The sequence below is a fragment of the Prorops nasuta genome, unplaced genomic scaffold (genome assembly GCF_024137725.1).
Source record: "Prorops nasuta isolate Cenicafe-Biocafe unplaced genomic scaffold, Cenicafe_Pnas_1.2 PNAS00017, whole genome shotgun sequence".
In the NCBI taxonomy this organism is placed as follows: domain Eukaryota; kingdom Metazoa; phylum Arthropoda; class Insecta; order Hymenoptera; family Bethylidae; genus Prorops; species Prorops nasuta.
Window position 1 is genome coordinate 4,359,000 of NW_027116814.1, and position 18,931 is coordinate 4,377,930.

Genomic DNA, 18,931 nt, shown 5'->3' on the forward strand with positions numbered 1-18,931 from the left:
TTTTCAAAAACCCAGCTGAAAAGTCGATACACAACGAGGATGCTTGACGAGATAATCTTGCATTTTTTACATTTTTTGGGAAACACCAATTTTTTTGGGAATGGGAGCAAGAGTAGGAGCGACATGCGGTAAGGAGATGGATAGTCGAATAGATGTGTAGGGAAAAGGAAGAGAGAGAGAGGGCGAGAGGGAGAGAGGGGTGGAAATGGCGGCAGGGGCGTGAAATGATTTTAGTCGCGGGCACTAGCAACCCTTTGGGGTGACCTGGAGCCGTTGGACATTGAGCGGTACGGGGAACGGGGGGCTAAGGAAGCCCTTGAAATCAATAGCCAGCCGCTACTGCCGCCGCCACCCTGATCAGGCTGCTCTGCGCTGCATCCACCACTAGCAACTCCTGTACTTCCCTCTCTTCTGCTCTACTCTTCTCTCCTCTCCTTTCCCCTGATACGATTTATCTACACACCTCGCAGAAATCGTGCCAGGCTCCAACCAGCTCAGTTGCCTCAGTTTGGAACGAACGTCTCTCGATGTGCGTCACGCCGGATTCGCTGCGCTCACCTATCGGTCAACTCAGCTCGATCGAATACTCGTGTGTTTTCCCCGATGCTCCAACTAAAATATTTATCAAACACCACGACAAATTTCAAACGTGTACTACCCCCTCTTACCCCGCTAAATTGCCTTTCTACAGTCATTCGTGAAAACCCGGAGCTCGAAATACGTACTTTACCTACATATCTAACGCGAGAGTTATTGACATAGTGCGAATGTACGTGAAATACAAGTTGAAATGCAAATTTATGGAACCTGGGTGCCTTTTTCAGAGAAAATATTTATTTATCAACAATGAAGTATAATGTAATAAACATGAATTATAATCTGATAAAATAAAGTATTTAAATTATGATACTTAGTTATAATTATAGCACGTACTAACGTACAGGACCACTTATTGCAATTTCTCTAAAAAGTTTATCGTTTTACTAATAATACATTCTTATCGTTCGTCCGGACTTAAAATTTTCCATCAGTAGAAATCTTCTATTACTCGTTTAAATAGTGACTTTTTCCTCAACTACCTTAGTCGATTAATATAGACGTATAAAGCATTTTTAGGAAAGAGCAAACAAAGGAACAAAAATATTACCGTCCCGAGCATTTTCAAAAGTTATACAAGTATCTATCCTGACCTTTATTTATCAACCAACGCCAGGTCACGCTAAAAAAAAGGAACAATTTGCAGAGAAAACTTTATGACATCCGAGATATCTTTATTTTGAATTTTTGTAAGACAAACATAATCAAATAAAAATTACACTGAAGCGTCGATAAATTTAATGCGTTAACTTCTTAAATAATACGCCAATACCAGTGGGATCATATCAGCATAATTGGATACCGTAGCTTTGAGCCACTTCTATGTTCCAGTCAGCCCCCCCTCCCATCTTAACCATGCTCTTTTTTTTACCTTTCTTTTCCAGTAAATAGCATATTCGAAAATGGTTACATTATTTACAATGTTATGCAGACATTTCTAATAATGTGAATAATAGTACTAAACAAACATTCGCTTACACTTTGTCCTTTATATGACGATGTGTTATATTGAGAGAGTTGAAATTATTTAGCTTTATTCCGAATGAAAGAATACCCTTAAAAAGTCTTTGCTAAAACTTAAACAAAAAACTAATAAACCGTACAAATCGTAACTATAGTAGGGAACTGCAAATATCTCATAGTGAAAAATTGTCAGCAAAGTGGACACGCGGAAGTGCCGGAAACTTATTCCATACCACCAATATACACTAGTAATTTAAATAACCGCTAAAAAAGTAAGCCCAATCCAAGCGATATATTCATTAAATTAAAAATATGCAACTTGGATGCAGTGAACATTTAAGAAAAAAAAAAAAAAAAAATCAAATAAATTTTCAACCTAATATCCACCCCGGATTAAACATTTTCGTAACGAAGCCTTCTATTAACGCAGACCACTACCATCAGAGTTAACAGTACTTATAAACAACCATCGTATCCTGGAACGACTTCAGCATTTTCTTCCTGCTGTCTGCATATGGAGTTAGATTTTTGAGGGGTTGTCTAAGAAATACGGAGAACAGGTTATGTGCTGAGTAATACGATAAAGTAAGGGCTGTTCAGATTAACTTTCCCAGCAAAAAACCAACTATGACCATCGCGAATGCAATGAGACAACTGGTCGTTGGAGTCATACTGACAAAATGCTGCGAAGATAATCCTTTGGCTGTTGCAAGACTTGAGTCAACACCGGATACTGCATTTTTCAATTTCAGCAGATCTTCCTGTGGAAAGAATAGATAATTGATTAAATGACCAAAACATTTATTACATCTAATATCAATCATATTCATATATAATGTACCCTCAGCTGTAGGTTCTCTTGCCTAAGGTTACTCTCTTCTACCCTAAGCTGGCTTACTTCGTGTGCTGCTCTAATTAATTTCTCCTCAGAATCATCATGAGCCTGCTATGAGATAAATTTCTTTACTTAGCAATATCTACAGGATGCGACACTTAAAACACTCCGAAGCACAGAGAAATAAGCTGTGTTTCAGAAGTCACTGCCAGTACTACAAATATTATTCTATCTTATTTTAATGCTTCATTATTGAGAAAGATATAATGCAGCTCACAATACTGGCAGTAAATTCTGGAACACAACTATAGATATAAAAAATATTATCTTATTAACTATAAAAAAGATATTAATTCTTTGCACAGGAACGTTTTGAATTTTCTTTCCATTTGTATTCAAAATGATTTTATGCAATAAAATTCATATCTTTTAGTGTCATTTAGATAAATACATTTTTACTTTCCAGCTGTGAGGTGTTCCAGTGCCTCACCCTACATAACTATACTTTAAATATAATTCTAATATTTATATAATTCTTCCTTACCTTTGGAGATGATTTAACTGTGTCACCAAAGTTTTTGGTTATATCGCTATCAGAATTTGTTGTTGTAGTATTCGTGGTGGTTTTTGCCGTTGTTGTAGCAGGTAAAGGATTTTCAAACACACATTTCAATTTTGAATTCATAAATTGGTCTGGGCTTAAATCTTTCCACTGTAAAAACGGAAGAGTTTCAAAAATAATTTTAATAAGAATCTCTTCTAGAAGAAATCAAACTTTATTTTGATATTTTGTCTACCATAGCCACCTACCACATCAGTCGGGTACTCAGGATCATCTTTTTCAGGTGCTATTAAAGTTTGTACCATAAATTTGTGTTTATCCTTTTCTACTGGATCAAATTCATAAGGTTGTAAAGATACTGTAAGTTGAAAAAAAGAAATTAAGATATAAATCACTTTACTTAAAAGTAAATTATAATTATCCAAAGTTATCGCATACCTGCAATTTCAGTTACATCCTTGGGCATTAAATATCCAGAATTGGGACGTACGCAATATCTTTTCGGTGCAGTTGTCTTTATTTTATAATAAACTTTGTATGTTGTGGGATTTACTAATTTGATGTGAGATACGACTGGTGATCCTGTAAATGGACCTGCAAAAAAATTTCTTCATTAACAAATGTCACAGATATGATAATGTATATTTAGATGATACAATGATAAATGCGCGGCAAACATAAGTACGAGATGACAAATTGTGCAGATAACCTGGTGAATTTAGATGGAAATTTCATCAAATATTTACGTAAGCCATTAATTTGATAAGTGAAACAAATGTGAATTTTGCATCGATTTCTCCTCGCGTATTACTTCTACGGGTCGATCATCAGAAAATATTTATAATCTTTCTTTGTTTCATATAGCGTCACATGGCGTATTTTCCCAAGAGGAAGAAAAGATATCTTGCAATTGCAAAGCAGATTCCGTATAATTACAAAGAGCGATTATTAAAGATTGCCATTACATAGGTGACGTGTTACTCTTGAAGACCTTTGTTCACGTAAATGAAATATGTATAGAGCGTTTTTTTACTGGAAAAACATTGGTGGGCTTGCTAAAAGAGTGAGAGAGAAACACGTGCAAGGGGCAGGAAAGAAATCGGATCACTAGACGACGTAGGCAAAATTAGACCAAATTAGCTTTACAAATACAGTACGAAAATATTTCTGCACTGTACATACAGAAAAGATGGATGAATACACGAGGAGAAAGAGGAAGATGGAATGTATGTAGACAAATATACGAATGGGCAATAGACGAAGAACTAGGCGACGATTAAGAAGAGGGTACGAAGAATAGAGAAACGAGAAACAGAGCCGCTTGATCGAAGTCGAGGCTTAAGGTCGTATTTAGCTTTGACAGCGAGTGACGTATGGACGACATGGTTAAGTGGGATTTGGACGAAAAGGGGAAAATCATGTCATCCTTGTACAGCGCTTATTTTCCCGGCAGTATGTCCGGCTAAGTCGAAATAGACTCCAGGAACCGACCTTACGTCATCTTGACAACGCAGCGCACGGTATATGTGTTTGTCTATGCGTCTCTGTATGTGTCTACCCGGGGCCAAGTCAGTAGAATTCGGTAGGCTCGCGTTAGTCGAGTGGATAATGCTCTCGCGACCAACCGTGAAAATATTTGCCAATGGGAAACAGACGTGCTGCTTAAAGCGATAAAGCACCGATGACACGAATAACGAACGCCTTGTGCGACAATGATTCTTTGTTTTAGCGTACCCCTGAATCGCAGCTCTTTTTTCGGCTCGATTATTAAAACTTGTTGAGGTTTAGCCATCCTGCTTCACACCGATTTCTGGAAGTAAGGTCCTTGGAATACTGTGTATTGACTAAATTAACTTAAATCCTCAGATAGTTTTTCTCGCTAATACTCTCACACACTCGCCACTTTTCGGGATTCCGTTGAACTAATTCTGATTTTCGGCTCGCATTCAATACGCATGCGTCATTACGGAAATTATCAAAACTTTTGCGTTACGTCACTGCTAAAACACCGCGGTGATCATGTTCACTACTATTTCTGGATTTTTTCTTCCGGGTTTCCACTATTTTCATCAATTTTCACCCGTCGTAATAAGCCCGCAAACACAACCTTTATTGTGTTATGAACTCTGCAAATCAACCAAACGAATATTTTTGAAACACTTGAACGCCTTTTTTTCAGCAAAGCCTGCTAGAACATTCGCGGCAAAAGGAGAAGAGACGGACGACACCTTAAAACCAGTTTTCATTAGCACCCATTCAATTTCCAATAGTGCAGTAGTACCAACTTATTGCAAAGAGCACAAGAATTTTTAAGAAAAACAGTAGCGAAAATGTTCTATATTTGTTTACATAGCATATGCTGCATGCATATGATATTGACGAGCATTTGTTAAAAAATTTATTTGTCCTCTCTTAAATTCCCTGTCGACTTTGTCGAAACTGCATAGGAATTTAATGGAACCTATAAATTCAACCGTTCGTTATGGTGTGTTGAGAGTACTTGAGAGCTCTATTCATTTTGCACAGTCATTGCTATATGTATGTATGTAATGTACTTTATTTGAGATCACACTTTGCGAATTTACGATTTTGTTCTGCGCAAGCGCACTTTAACTCACTTTAAGCACTTCCTTTTCTTATTCCGGTCGCGAAAACCAGCGACTGCTTATCAACAATTATTTGCTGTCATCTGTATAAACTTAATAGCGTTTTACCGAATCATTGCACTATTTACACCGACTGTACGCCTAAAGTCTAAACCTAACTTTTGTTACGCATAATTATAAATTACTATTGAAACTACGGCTATCACTTTAGGTTAGGTGTGCACTCGATGTAGGCTGCGTTTGTTTATGTACTGTCCTGTCAGTACTGAAAACATATATTTTACGTGACATACATTGTAGAGTTTTAGTTCTCGTAGTTAATACACGAACGCAGCCTGCAATTTAGTGCAACGGTCGGAAAAACGATATACAGTTTTTTCTTAAAAACCATTAAAATGAAGCTATTAACGCATAATATGTTAACTTCTAAATGTTTAAAAGGTGTCACCGTTGGGTATCCCCTAACAATCGTTGTAAGTTCATTTTAAAAAATAATCAATCCTGGGAACTTTAGGTTAAGTTTTATTACTAACAGCCACACTACTGAATTTATTAAATAAATAATTGCAGGCTAAGGATGTCAAAGTCTGTGAAGTTGATTTCAATTCAGAATTCATTTCAAGAATAATACCAAAGTTAGATTATGCAACATTATGGAAAGCTGCTGAAAGTGTATGTTTATTTCTATTATCGCTAAGTGTGTTACATTTTTCAGTAACATATTTTATAGCTTGTTAAATTATGTTTGTACAGATAGGACATGCTGGAGACCTACCAGAAACTTTAGTTAAGGATTTTGAAAATGATGAGGACTTTTTGAAAAAAGTTCATCATGTGCTTCTTGAGGTAGAAGTGATAAATGGTGATTTATTGTGTCCCGAATCTGGAAGAAAATTTCCTATAAGCGATGGTATACCAAACATGTTATTAAATGAGGATGAAGTATGAAGCAAATATATAGATGAATTTAAATTTAAATATTTATTTTAAGATTTATAAATGCTAATAGGTCATTTATATTGATTCAAATATTTCTACTCTTTGTCCTACATCTGTAAAGGTATAGCTCAATTATTTTGAGAAATGTTAAAAATTGCTGAACATATGTACACTTTAAATTATGGTATAATTTAAAACATTATAATTCCATTTTATACTGTAAATGTAATAATTTCAAAAGCTTAGTTGGTTACAGATTACTTTATTGTTCAGATATGTATAAGTACAATGGAATACATTTAATTTTTTTTTATTTTTTGCATCATTAATTATATGCAGTATCACCTATTTTACACATATCGCTATCTATAATTAATTTTTATATTTTACAATTATTTACTTAATTGTAGTAATAACAGCTTTCTGGAATTTAAAATAAAGAGAAATCATAATTTTGACGATGATAATAAATAAAAGGTTAATTTTTAAAAGAGAATTAGTTTAGATATCGTTTGATATCTTACTATTAAACATGATTGTGTTCATTGTTTATTTACAAAGGATAAACTTTCATAACAGAAAAATATAATTGTATATTTAATTATTTATAGTATCATTATACCAACATATATTGCACACAACCCTTTGACATCTAATTTAAAAACTAATAGAGTACCAAAACACAACAAATATGGAAACGACTTAATTAATGTTTCAAATACGACGATAAGGTACGAATGCATGATAAACATAGTTTGTAAGAATAGGTTTTTTTATATAGTGACTAGTTATATTTATGGACTGTGTTCATAGAACATTATTTTGATATTACTGGCTTCACATTAGTAATATATGTATACCGGTACGCTTGCGAAGCTTTATTGCATTAAGCACATGCCATCTAACATATTCTTTACATATACAAGGTGTTAATGCGTTATGCTCGGTTATATTATTGAGGCGATAACGTAAGTGAAAAGTTTGTTCACCTTACTCGCATTTAGTTTTCTGCACTTGTGGTAATACTCAAAATATAGTCAAAATATATTATTTCATCCCTCCCTAGTTTAATTAAAAGTTAAAAAGCTATAAAAATAGCTCTGAATAACCCTCTCAGCCACAGCCCATCTGTTAAAAAGTATCTATTCACATATTAGGTAATTTTAAAGGCAGGATTCGTGGATGAGCCTATGAAAATACTTCTGTATATTTATATATAAGCTACAGGACGTAGAAATATTAGTTTTTGCAATTGTGTGAATCTTAAATTTTATTTTGGCTAATTTTTTTTTTGAAATGGCACAATTAAATAATTGTGCACGTTTTATTTATTTTAAATTTATCCCCTATCATATGCATTAATGGCACGCTGAATATGAAATACTAATACTTTTTCTCTTCTGCTTTTTAATTAACCTGAATCTTTTTTAATACTGAGTACATTGGCGTTATTTTTATTTTTTAAAAACTAATCTTTTCTTTTCATAATCGATTCTCATGCTTAAAATGCAGAGTCAAAACAATCTTTTTTAATGAAAGTGGCACAGTTCTAGTACATATAGAAAGATTAATATTTAAACAACAAGATTACACATGTAAAGATATTCAAAGAATGAATAATACTTTTGAATATTTATAACCACAACTGATTTAGTATTATTTGAGTGATGTCATTACTAAATTGCATATATAATTTTATAAAACTTCGCGGACTACAAATCCTGCAAATATAAGATCGCTTATATTTACAAGAAATAAAGAAAAAATTACAAACTGTATAAACTGCATACACAATTAGATATGTCGAATATGAGATTCCATTGGAAAAGATAAGCTTAATTTTCAATCTGTTTGAAAATTAACAATTATAACAGAGAAACGTATTCCGCCAGAAAATTTGGTTAAAAAATTGGTTATACTACTTAAAAAAAAATTCAATACACTAAGAGAAGCTGAACACCTACTGATATAACATGCACAAGAAGAATTATTTTATGTAATAATTAAAACATTCATTAATAAATTAAACAATACTAATAATCGGTGGTAGAAAAACATATTACCGTCTCTACGTTTATATGTAACTATAAATTAACTTCAATTAGGTCATAACGTAACGAATCTTAAAATCTTTGCTGGATATCCAAGAAATTCTTTTTTGGCACAGTTATTTAAACATGTTTATATAAAACCACAAATGTCGGGGCACAATTCAAACGTGCAAACATACCTTTGAGGCTTATAACATTTCATGTTAATTTTTGTCTAGTTTCATCAATTGTAAACAATTGATTTATATATTGCACTCTCTCTCTCTCTCTCTCTCTCTGTTATTTTTAGTATAACAAAATTTTGGCTATTTAAAAAAAGATAACACAATAGAACTCAATAAAAAACAATCGCACATTTTTCATTTACCACGACTTTCGGTATTGGCTACATTCCTTTGTGAATATATTGAGCCTTGAGCTAACCCTCTTAGAGGACCTTTCCTTAATTCCGGATTAGGACCAAAGGCAAGACAATGCGTTCCGGATAATAAACTGGAATCGTGCCCTCTTGGAATGATTTCCTTAATCAGCAAACCTGGATCCGGCCCAGACCACGGTGCATAATCAGGCCTAAAAGATTAAATATTTTTCTTACCATTCATGAATAATACAATTATTTAATTCCAACATAGCAGACTTACAAAAGTAAATCATTATTAGCTCCTTTTGGCAACTCCGTATTTGGTCCGTTTGGTTTCATAAGATACGGAGACCTGTATTCATTATCTTCCGTAGTACTTGTTCCTCTAGAAATTCTAAAAGAAAACATAGATAAGGAGATGGAGCATGAATAATTGAATTGTGATGCTAATAAGGAATAAAAATAGAATATCCAATAAAACATTTTTACATCCATACTTTGGTATCTCCGTTTTATTTTTAGAACGCTTAGTTTTTTCCGTATCAGGATCCTTGGTTAATTTTTTAATCGGCGAAGCAGTAAGCTTTATAGCTTCAGTTACTGGAGGGCTATCTTTACGATCGTCACTTCTGCTACTGCAGAAATTAATAAGTTAACATGAAATATACGACGAATTGATAAAATTAAAAATTCTCCAAATAAAATTTATTCTTTTAGCTAAAAAATACCTTTGACTACTAGATGTACACAACGGTCTCGTAGCTTCCTCGGCTACCATAACATCCAGAATGTGTATTGCTTTTTCTTCATGATAATCAACGCTATCCATTGCTAGTAAAATTACCCTTTCTGGTACGCATTTATATTTCTCTGATAAACGTATTTTCACTGCAAAAAAAAATTTACATAGCAGTGCAAGATGACTTATTTTATTTGGTAATTTGATTTGATATATTTGCATACTTTTATCCTTTTCCTCTACACTTTTCATTCGTGGTGGTGGAGTAGGTTCAGCTTTTATCTGTTTCATTTGTTGCTCTTCTTCTTCCTTCTTCTTTGCTTGAATCCTATTTGGACCAGTAGGATTTCGCTTTTCATAGCCCAATTCAATTAATCTTTCAGAAGTTTGTTGGACATTGTTATCACATTGCTCCAATACATCCAATAATACAGTTTCATCCACTGTTGGAAATATATTTTTCAGGTACCTGTAAATAAACATTTATTATTTCAATCGTACATACCCCTTAAGAGTTGATGACAAGATAAGTGCACAAACAATATAGTCTACACTGAGATTTTATCAATAACTAACCACCATTTGTCTCCTTAAGATACTACAAATTTATTTAAATATTCTTAACTGAGACTGATGACTAGATTACATAAAATTACATAACTACAGAAGGCTATGATTGGTAGATGATTTGCAACAACACAAAAACAGACTATAAATAAAGATTTTTTCTGTACGTACATGTGATTTCTTAAAAAAAATTAGTTAATAATGTTATCAGTCAATTAGCTACAGATACCATTTATCTTACATGGTAAAATTTTATTCTGGAAAAAGAGTGCACATGCACATACTTTCATGCTAAAATAAAATGGAATAAATTAGTTTTGCAAATGAATTTCACTAAACTTATTAATTCTTCCCCCAATTGCCTGATTATCCATATTTAATAGACATTGAAGCTGTATTGTGTATTAAAGAATCATAAAAAAAAAATACCATTTAACTATAACTGGCCTATCTATGATCTATGAAATCTTGATTGTACCCAAAGTCTATAAGTTTTGTAAATCCTGAAACAAACTGAAAAAACCAAAAAGAAAGAAAAGATATAGGCGAATAAATAAAATTGAATAACAAAAATTATCAAATGTAAGTTTCCAACAATACGAAATTAAAAAAAAGCATTAACGATCGATTTCACCTAGATCTACTTAGTTTTTGTATGCTATACATGCCATAACTATATGTACTGAAATCAGTGGACACAAAAAATACACCAGATTTCATTGAAAAAAAAAATAAAAGTTTTGATCAATTATATATCTGGTGTATTCAAATGTAGCTATTACAAGATACATAATCAACATCTAGCATCCAAACTGGGTGAGACTGAAACTGTAGTATCGGATAAACCTAAGTTTCATTTTTGGGGAGTTAGGGGCTGGCCGAGCACCACGAGGTGGACTTAATGTAATGGCTGCATGTATAGCTGGTAGTCGCCATCTCGGAATTGCATAGTTTGAATGCACTCCAACAGGAGTGCATGGTCCTGGTGCGCAAAGAGGATTCTTTTCCACTTGAAGAGCGCTCACGACCAAAGCTGGCCTATTATGGTATCTGAAATAGATTGGCTAACAGCTTAGCACTGTACCTTGTCACATTGTGCTTTTTAAATTTTTATATAAGCAAGAATAACAAATATTTTGATCAAGTTTAAATGCAATCATGAGAATGAATCAAAAGTTAATCAAATATGTTAGTAAAACAGTATTAGAAATCTTTTTTTATACATTTCCTCTCAAAGAGGGCTATATATGCCAATATATGACATGCTCAGTTATTAATGGGAGAATAAAATACTTACTTTTTTAATAAGAGTCGTATATGTGTATCAGACACAGTTGGAAACATGGTATTAATCTTGTTAACTACTAATTCAGAATCAGAATTCTGCGTCAGACTGGTTTCCATATTTCTAACAGGAGTTGGTGATCCAAGAGTTATATCTCCAAAGCGGTTTGTCATTGCACTCACAGATCTTGTAGACATAGGAGTCTTCAATTCCTAAAGAAAATGCTTAATTATTAACAATATAAATATTGATTTACAAAGTAAAATAAAAAAAAATTATTGAAACAAAAAGTGCATGAGATATAAACAGGTTATCCAGTGCTATCTACTTACCTGTAAACTGGGAGGTAAAAATGCAAGCTGAGGATTATGATAAGGAGACTGTGTTGGATAAATTTGTGGGGCTCTGTGTGACCCTGAATAAACTAAATGTCCACCACCTCCACCTCCTCCAGTCTATAATTGTTTTTTATTTTTTATCCAAAAGCAGCATGTGCAATTTACAAAAACACAGATATATATGGATATAATTACACGTGGTATAATGCTGACAATTCTCATCCTTTTAAACATCAATTCCTTATTCAATTAAAACTATCAAAGCAATAATGGTAATAATAATGGCATGAAGGACTAAAGAGATGCAATCTCTTAGGTTTTTCTATCTGTAAATTTCCTATCATATGACTATATAAATATAAAATTAGTATATATCTATAATAGTTAGACAAGATGGAAAGAAATTATATGGTGAATCCATTAATAATATTAAAGAATCTATGCTTATAAAGGGATGACTAACGTCAGCACTAACCAAATTATAAACATTAGGGATATTAGTGCATGAGTTTCTTTAAGCATCACAAAGGAACAATCTCTTAATAGATGTGCACATAATGGAAAGAATTTAACTTGGAAAATATATATGATTATCATTAAACAGACCTGCATTGGAATATCCTGTGATGTTACAGTTGATGATGAACTTAATGCCATTGAATTCTGTGATTGGACGTATTGCGAGTACTGCCAGTACCTCACTCTCGGATCTTCCCATGTCGTTGTACGATTAAAATGATTAATAAAATAACTAAAAATAAAATACGTTATTTCTTAAACAATCAATAATAAATCGTTTTTTATTAATAAATCGTTTCAAAAGGTGTAAAATTTATAGTGATGTGATTATATATAAATATGATTATTTATATATGTCTCTGAAGTGAAAATGGCACAAATCTTTACAGTGTCTTTGAGAAATACATTATGTATTATTTCCAATTATATATATATATTTTTTTTGGCTAAATAATATACTTACGGACGACTGCTACGTATATCGTATCTGCATTCCCAACCGGGTGGTAATTGACTTCTATCAACCTGCTCCGCCATTTTTCCGTGTTTTGTGTTTGAGTTAGCCATGGAGTATACGGATTGTACATACATACATATATACAACAATACAACCTAGGACCTGGTGGCTGGTGGCTGGAGCCTGGAGAGTGGAGACGGAGGGCCACTGGAGGGCGAAACTCGAAGGGCCTGAAAGTTATGTAAGGGAAAGGAAGCTGTCCAACTCGTCCGACAGAATCCGCTCAGGGGGCGGAAACTCTCTGCAAGATAGGTAAACCCGTAAAGCGTAGTTCGTCCAAATTTTCGAGTGGTGAGATGGCGCTAGAAGCACAGGAACTCTTTGCATGTGTAAGTGTGTCCGTTTATGTGTGTGTATATATATATGCATACGTAGAATATATACTATATATATAAGTCAATCCAAAAGAAAACACCAAAAAATTTAATTTAAATTTTTATATTTTTAAAATATCAAAAATACATTTGCTTTCTATAAATACATATATAACAAGAATATTAACAATAAATATAAAATTAAACATATTTTCCTTAAAAATTCATATAAATAATCAATTATCACAATAGTCATTTAAAGAGTGATGGAAAATGTAATCAAACTTCACAATTTTCTGCAGTTTGCTTGATGTAATTAATTAATCGAAGTTTTCAGTCTTTTGTTAACATTTATATTAAATAGCGAAGTACATAATCTAGGTTTTGATAATTTTTCATGTCACTCTTCAATTATAAAATTTAATCTCCCAAAGCTGCTCTTGTGCTCTCTTAAAGGTAATTCTAGATATTTTAGTGGAACTGGTTGCTGACTAGCTGTCCATATATAATTAACTATACTCATCTTTTGATATCAGACTCTTTGAAACAATAGTTTATTATGGTTTGATTTTATTCTCACTTTTGCTTCTGCGTTGATTGCTGCTCTTTTAATGGTCTCTGTACTGTTCCTTTTTTTTCACCTTTTTCCTTTTTTAATGTTTTCAAATATTTATTTTGTGCTTCCTTTGCAAATAAATTATTTCCCACTCGTTGTTCTTTTCCTTGCAATATTCTATTAATATTGGTGCACCATCTCACAATATATTGAGCTAATATCACTTGCATAAGCAGTGATTTTAAAAGAATATTGTGTTTCTCACAATTAATCCATAGTAAATCAAGCTCTATCCATAACATTGTCTCTAATTTTGTCCATAAATTTTTTGTCTCTACATTCTTTTTCATGTTTTGTTGTAAAACTTCTTGCGCTTTTTGGAATACTTGGACTACATTGTTGGTGGGCTGCGTTTCATTATTTACTAAACTTTTTTCACAATATGAACAATTTTTTATCTCTGTATTTTGTAATAGTTTTATGACCATTTTATTTAGAGTCGTTATCTTCTCCATATTCATATTATTAATATATTTATCTATTTCCTCTTTGGCATCATCTATTATAATTTCTTCAAATTCATCTTCATTGTCTTGTTTATTAATCTGTTCATTTTGTAACATAGATTTTAATGTGAAGAGCAAATCTCCATTGCATACATCTTCACAATTTGTCTTTCGTGTTCTCTTTGTTGTCAAGTTATTAATTAACAATGCTTTGTAATATGTTTCAAATTGAGTGCAAGTTGGAATGCTGTTGTTTCTTCCAAAGGTTCTTATCTGACCAAAAAAATTCTCCAGTGGATCTTGATTGATCATCCTGGGTTTTAAAGAAAGAAATCCTTTTTCTTTCATCATGTGCCATAATTTTTGGAAGCCTAGTATTGTACATTTCCAGTTTTTTAAACATGGTGGGTTCTTCACTGGCTGTTTGGTTTTTTTATCAACGAATCTCATATCTTCTAACTTAACTATAGCACTTTTCCAGAACTCTTCATGTTTACTATTTACTTTCACTATAGTTCTCAACGGTGCTTCTGGTGTCTTTGTGGTATATCCATTCACTGAGTCAAAAAGATCATTAAAAAATTTAAGCATTTCCGCAGTGTTTTGGCCTTCTTTCTTTGGAATTTGGAGGGGACCCTCTTTGGAAATTATATGACCTATAATTTAAAGAACATCAGAAAATAACTTAATGAAAGCTCACAAATATAAAGTAATAGAAAAAAAAACAAAAGTTTACCTTTAAGCTTTGTATGGTACATGATAAAACTAGCCATAGTTTTACTTAAAACTTGCGCAGCATGCTTTACTCTCATTTTTTTTATTTTCTTAATCACCACATGCTCCGCTGTAATTTTAGGCATCAATTTATATAAATGATCCATTGAATCCATCTTATATGCCGTTTGAACTATATCCCATGAAGCTATTTGCCTTTCATTTTCATTTTTATTCTTAAAGTTAATTTCCAGATCTTTTGTCAACATATTATTTCTTATAGACTTTATTAAGTGCGGTGGGTCATATATTGGTACAATTTCCTCTCCAAATAATTTAATGCAGTAGTCTGTCAAAATAAATTTTGTTTTAAAAAATTCAGTTTACATGTAAAGAGTTATTATTCGTTATAAATTAAGTACAATAAATAAAAACATACCATTTTCATTTTCACTGCGGAAAGATTCCCTTTTCAATTTATTTATAGCAGCAACATTTGTTCCTGCTTGATCGCAGACAAAAGCAAGAACATGAAGACCAGATTCTAATACTGATTCCAATACTCTTTTAATGCAATCAACTAATTGGTTAGTTTTAGTTGCAGCATCACAAAAGAAATAGGCTAATGGAAACTTCCATCCAGAATGTATGCCACGTACCATGAAAATTAGAGCATGGTCAGCAAACTTTGGTGTTCTTACAAATCCAAAGTCTTCAAATCCTGTTATGTAAGTTTTCGTGCTGTTATAATCAACATGTGCACTAAGTGCTACTTCATCCCACATTAAAGCGCAATACTTTTCTTTCTCTGACATTTGTGTCACTGATTCCTTCAAATGTTGATTTATAAATTTCATCGGACCAGGATAAGTATTAATTTTCTGCAGCATTGTACGTAATGTTCTAGTGGCAGGAAGATGGAACATTTCTCTTAAAAATAAATATGCTCTTGATGATTGTTTCCATAATGAAATAGCTAGGATCTTTTCATCCAAAGTATATCTTCGCCCCTGCAGAAAAGGTTAAAAACATATATTTGTGTGTACATTTTCTATGTGAATTTATTCATATACGACAGTACATAACATTTATAATAATCTAATTTCTTAAATTTTTTAATTTTCACAGTCTTTTATAACGTATATTTATTACTATACTTATTACAGTATTATATATAAATATATTTAATTAATATAACTATTCACGCATAATTGTAGCTTAAGTATTATTTTATATACACTTAGTTAAAATATTATGTCTGTCATAATTAATTTATTCTATTAATTTGTATGTATTTAGATTTTAAAGAATCTTAATAACATATAAGAGAAAAGACTTCAAATGCACTACTTTTTTATAAAAAACAGGAGTGTGAACGTAATTTTATACTTTTGATACTAATCATCTAATTGAGGCACTATTGTACCTCTTAATGATGCAGTTTAAGGAAGGCAAAATGACAATCCTTTATACAGGACATCATTTATATCAAAACCGAGTGCTTTAGCTTTAGCTATATTATAATATAATTTTTTCCATACCCTTGGTGCATATGCAGATGCCTTTATTTGCATATAAATAAAATTTCGTTGCTGTTGTGTTAGTTGACTCAGTAATTTTTCAATAGATTTAGATTTACTATATTTTTCTGCTTCTTTTAATCGCTGTTTTAACAACATATTTTTTTTCTGAGTATCTCTTTCCTTTTTTTCAAACACTTTAGCTATTTTGTACAGTTTCCTTTCTCTTCCACTCAGATTCTTCATATTTGTCCTTTTAGCTAATAAATAATTTCGTGGGTTTCCCTTCTCACTTACAATTTCTATTGTGCTTATGGGTACTTCCACATTAAACTCTCTTGAAACATCTACAATTTAAATTAAATTAAAGTTAAATTTTATAGAACAAAATATTTTCTAAAATTTATAAAACTGCTTGAAATACTTGCCAATTTCCATTACATCATCATTTATAGAGTCATGTGGCTCCAAGAAAGTTGATAATGAATAATTATCTGTAATCAAAATTAATTAATTTGAAACAGTTATTGTTGCACACTAGTTTTAATCAATGAAATATACTTTTATATTTCTTACCAGTATTCAATCTTTCTTTAGATGTTGAGCATGGTTTATTGGATGATACAGCTATCTCAATTGGTGATAAACGATCATCAACTGTAATTAAAACAATCAAAATATAAATATTATGTTACTTATGAAAACTTTATAATATAAAATTGAAAGAAAAAGAATAACTCACCTGATTCAGTCTCTACAGATTGTATCGTGTAATCAGTTATAATATTAATACTGGGTTTCGCAGAAGATTTTAATTTTTTCTGTTTATGTGTTTCTTCATAATCAGATTCTTTAAAGTGTCTGTAGCACACTACACACTTTTTTAGACCTTCATCATCTAAATGTGCCACTTTTGAAGAATATATACATTTCTTCCACTGAGCAAATCTTGTGGCTACTTTTGGGAAAATATGTTGTGGTGCATCCCATCTTGAAGGGCATCCCAAAACGCAACAACTTTTTCCCATTGCAACTGTTAGTGTTTCCTAAGAAAAAACAAGATTTAATTATGCAACTACTTGTATATACGTTATTGGTAAATGAAAAAGTTAATAATATTTGAGCTGAACTAACCCACGCAACAATTTACACCAAACTTCACACTTTCTCCACTAAAAAAATGAAGGTGTAATAGTGAAATTGTTTTATCCAGTTGCCTTTCTTTCTTTTCTACACACAAATTATCACTTTCTATTCAATTTTATGCGTCTTTCTGCAAAATTAAGACCCGATAAAAATTACACGTCTACTCTATACGGCTGAAAGGCAAAGCCCCGCGGAATGGAGTTTTGGCGCCAAAAAAGCGCATCATATGCTATCATACAATAATTTTTGTTTAGGCAAAATTAACACATATCTTGTATCTAAACAAGTAAAAAAACTTAAAAATTTAATTTCAAAGGCTTTTTAAGTGTTAATTATTGTTAATTAGTATTAATAAATAAATAGGTGAATAAAAAACTCTGTTTCACAGTTCTGACACCTGGCGGCGCCACAGTCATCGATCGCAGCGCCATCGCACCACTCGAAAATCTGGAGGAACTAAGCATTACGGGTGAATTGTGTATATGAGAGTTTCCGCCCCCTGAATCCGCTGTCCAACTCCGGGCTCCGGCCGCTCCGGAGTCCGGGGCCGGTATTCATCGTTACTTATACTTAAGACCGATTTAAGCATAGGTTATCTTTTTCTATTACTGTTAGGTGAAAAAGGACAATCGATACTTTGGGCCGTATTCATAGGACCGGTTCCACAAGCCTTGTTTAAACTGGATTAAGTTAATTATGCTATATTCTATGTGACATAAAATATAGCAAAAATTAACTTAATCCAGATCAAAAGCTACAGTTTACGTTACATATACTGTAGTATTTTAGCCTGTTTCGAGTTCGAGTGGAGTTCGAGTGACGTCTATGAATACGGGCATTAGTCAGACTTAAATACATACATACATAAAGGCATTCTAATGCTCTCATTGCTCAATTCTGTTAAAGCCGAGACACGGTCCAGGTCGGAGCAACACAGCACTTGGGAAAGTATACATACAGGGCGCCGGGCGCGTTCACGGAGACGCTATCAATGCTACTGCGCACACATTTCAGTCATTTTTTTATGCGCAGTAGCGTCAAATAGCGTTAGCATCTCCGTGAACGCGCCCCACAGTGGGGACTGGGGAGTCTGCCGGGCTTTGGTGTGATTGGTGTTGGTATCGACAGACGGCGCTGTCGGTCGGCGATCTCACTGGTCGTTGTACTACATATACATACCAGAGATGAAACGGGAGATTGCTCATGGCATTGTCCTAAAATAATCCTTGCCGGTAGGCGGCGCTGATGTTTGTTAGAAGTTGAAAATTCCATAAAACCACTAACGTCATCTGTCGG

The 18,931-nt window shown here is 32.8% G+C and overlaps 3 protein-coding genes and 1 long non-coding RNA gene across 8 annotated transcripts; 2 read left to right on the top strand and 2 right to left on the bottom strand.

Annotated features, from left to right (window-relative positions):
* Positions 1-1,236: 1,236 nt before the first annotated feature.
* Vap33 (VAMP-associated protein 33kDa) lies at positions 1,237-5,195 on the bottom strand. Of its 2 annotated transcripts, none has more exons than XM_066736996.1 (6): positions 4,692-5,195; positions 3,396-3,551; positions 3,206-3,315; positions 2,940-3,107; positions 2,402-2,503; positions 1,237-2,321 (listed from the first exon to the last, which is right to left on the bottom strand). In XM_066736996.1, the coding sequence occupies exons 1-6, from the start codon at positions 4,747-4,749 to the stop codon at positions 2,157-2,159; spliced, it is 759 nt and encodes a 252-aa protein (XP_066593093.1). In that variant the 5' UTR covers positions 4,750-5,195; the 3' UTR covers positions 1,237-2,156. The 2 variants fall into 2 exon arrangements, with proteins under 2 accessions (XP_066593093.1, XP_066593092.1); XM_066736995.1 differs by having other exon boundaries at positions 2,402-2,506; positions 4,692-5,191.
* Positions 5,196-5,569: 374 nt separating this feature from the next.
* On the top strand, positions 5,570-6,527 carry Trmt112 (tRNA methyltransferase subunit 11-2). Its single transcript, XM_066736997.1, has 3 exons — positions 5,570-6,036; positions 6,134-6,235; positions 6,317-6,527. Exons 1-3 carry the CDS (start codon positions 5,959-5,961, stop codon positions 6,509-6,511), a joined length of 375 nt encoding a protein of 124 aa, XP_066593094.1. The 5' UTR covers positions 5,570-5,958; the 3' UTR covers positions 6,512-6,527.
* A 2,373-nt stretch (positions 6,528-8,900) lies between these two features.
* LOC136779411 (uncharacterized) lies at positions 8,901-18,598 on the bottom strand. Of its 4 annotated transcripts, XM_066736992.1 has the most exons (11): positions 18,500-18,598; positions 12,826-13,049; positions 12,450-12,594; positions 11,838-11,960; positions 11,518-11,717; positions 11,067-11,270; positions 9,878-10,122; positions 9,643-9,802; positions 9,412-9,549; positions 9,195-9,308; positions 8,901-9,123 (listed from the first exon to the last, which is right to left on the bottom strand). In XM_066736992.1, the coding sequence occupies exons 2-11, from the start codon at positions 12,951-12,953 to the stop codon at positions 8,913-8,915; spliced, it is 1,668 nt and encodes a 555-aa protein (XP_066593089.1). In that variant the 5' UTR covers positions 12,954-13,049; positions 18,500-18,598; the 3' UTR covers positions 8,901-8,912. The 4 variants fall into 4 exon arrangements, with proteins under 4 accessions (XP_066593089.1, XP_066593088.1, XP_066593090.1 ...); XM_066736991.1 differs by lacking the exon at positions 18,500-18,598 and having other exon boundaries at positions 12,826-13,117; XM_066736993.1 differs by lacking the exons at positions 11,838-11,960; positions 18,500-18,598 and having other exon boundaries at positions 12,826-13,117.
* On the top strand, positions 13,112-18,130 carry LOC136779415 (uncharacterized). The gene is made up of 3 exons (XR_010823584.1): positions 13,112-13,208; positions 15,568-15,697; positions 18,024-18,130. It is a non-coding gene; the product is annotated as an uncharacterized lncRNA (long non-coding RNA).
* Positions 18,599-18,931: the final 333 nt, after the last annotated feature.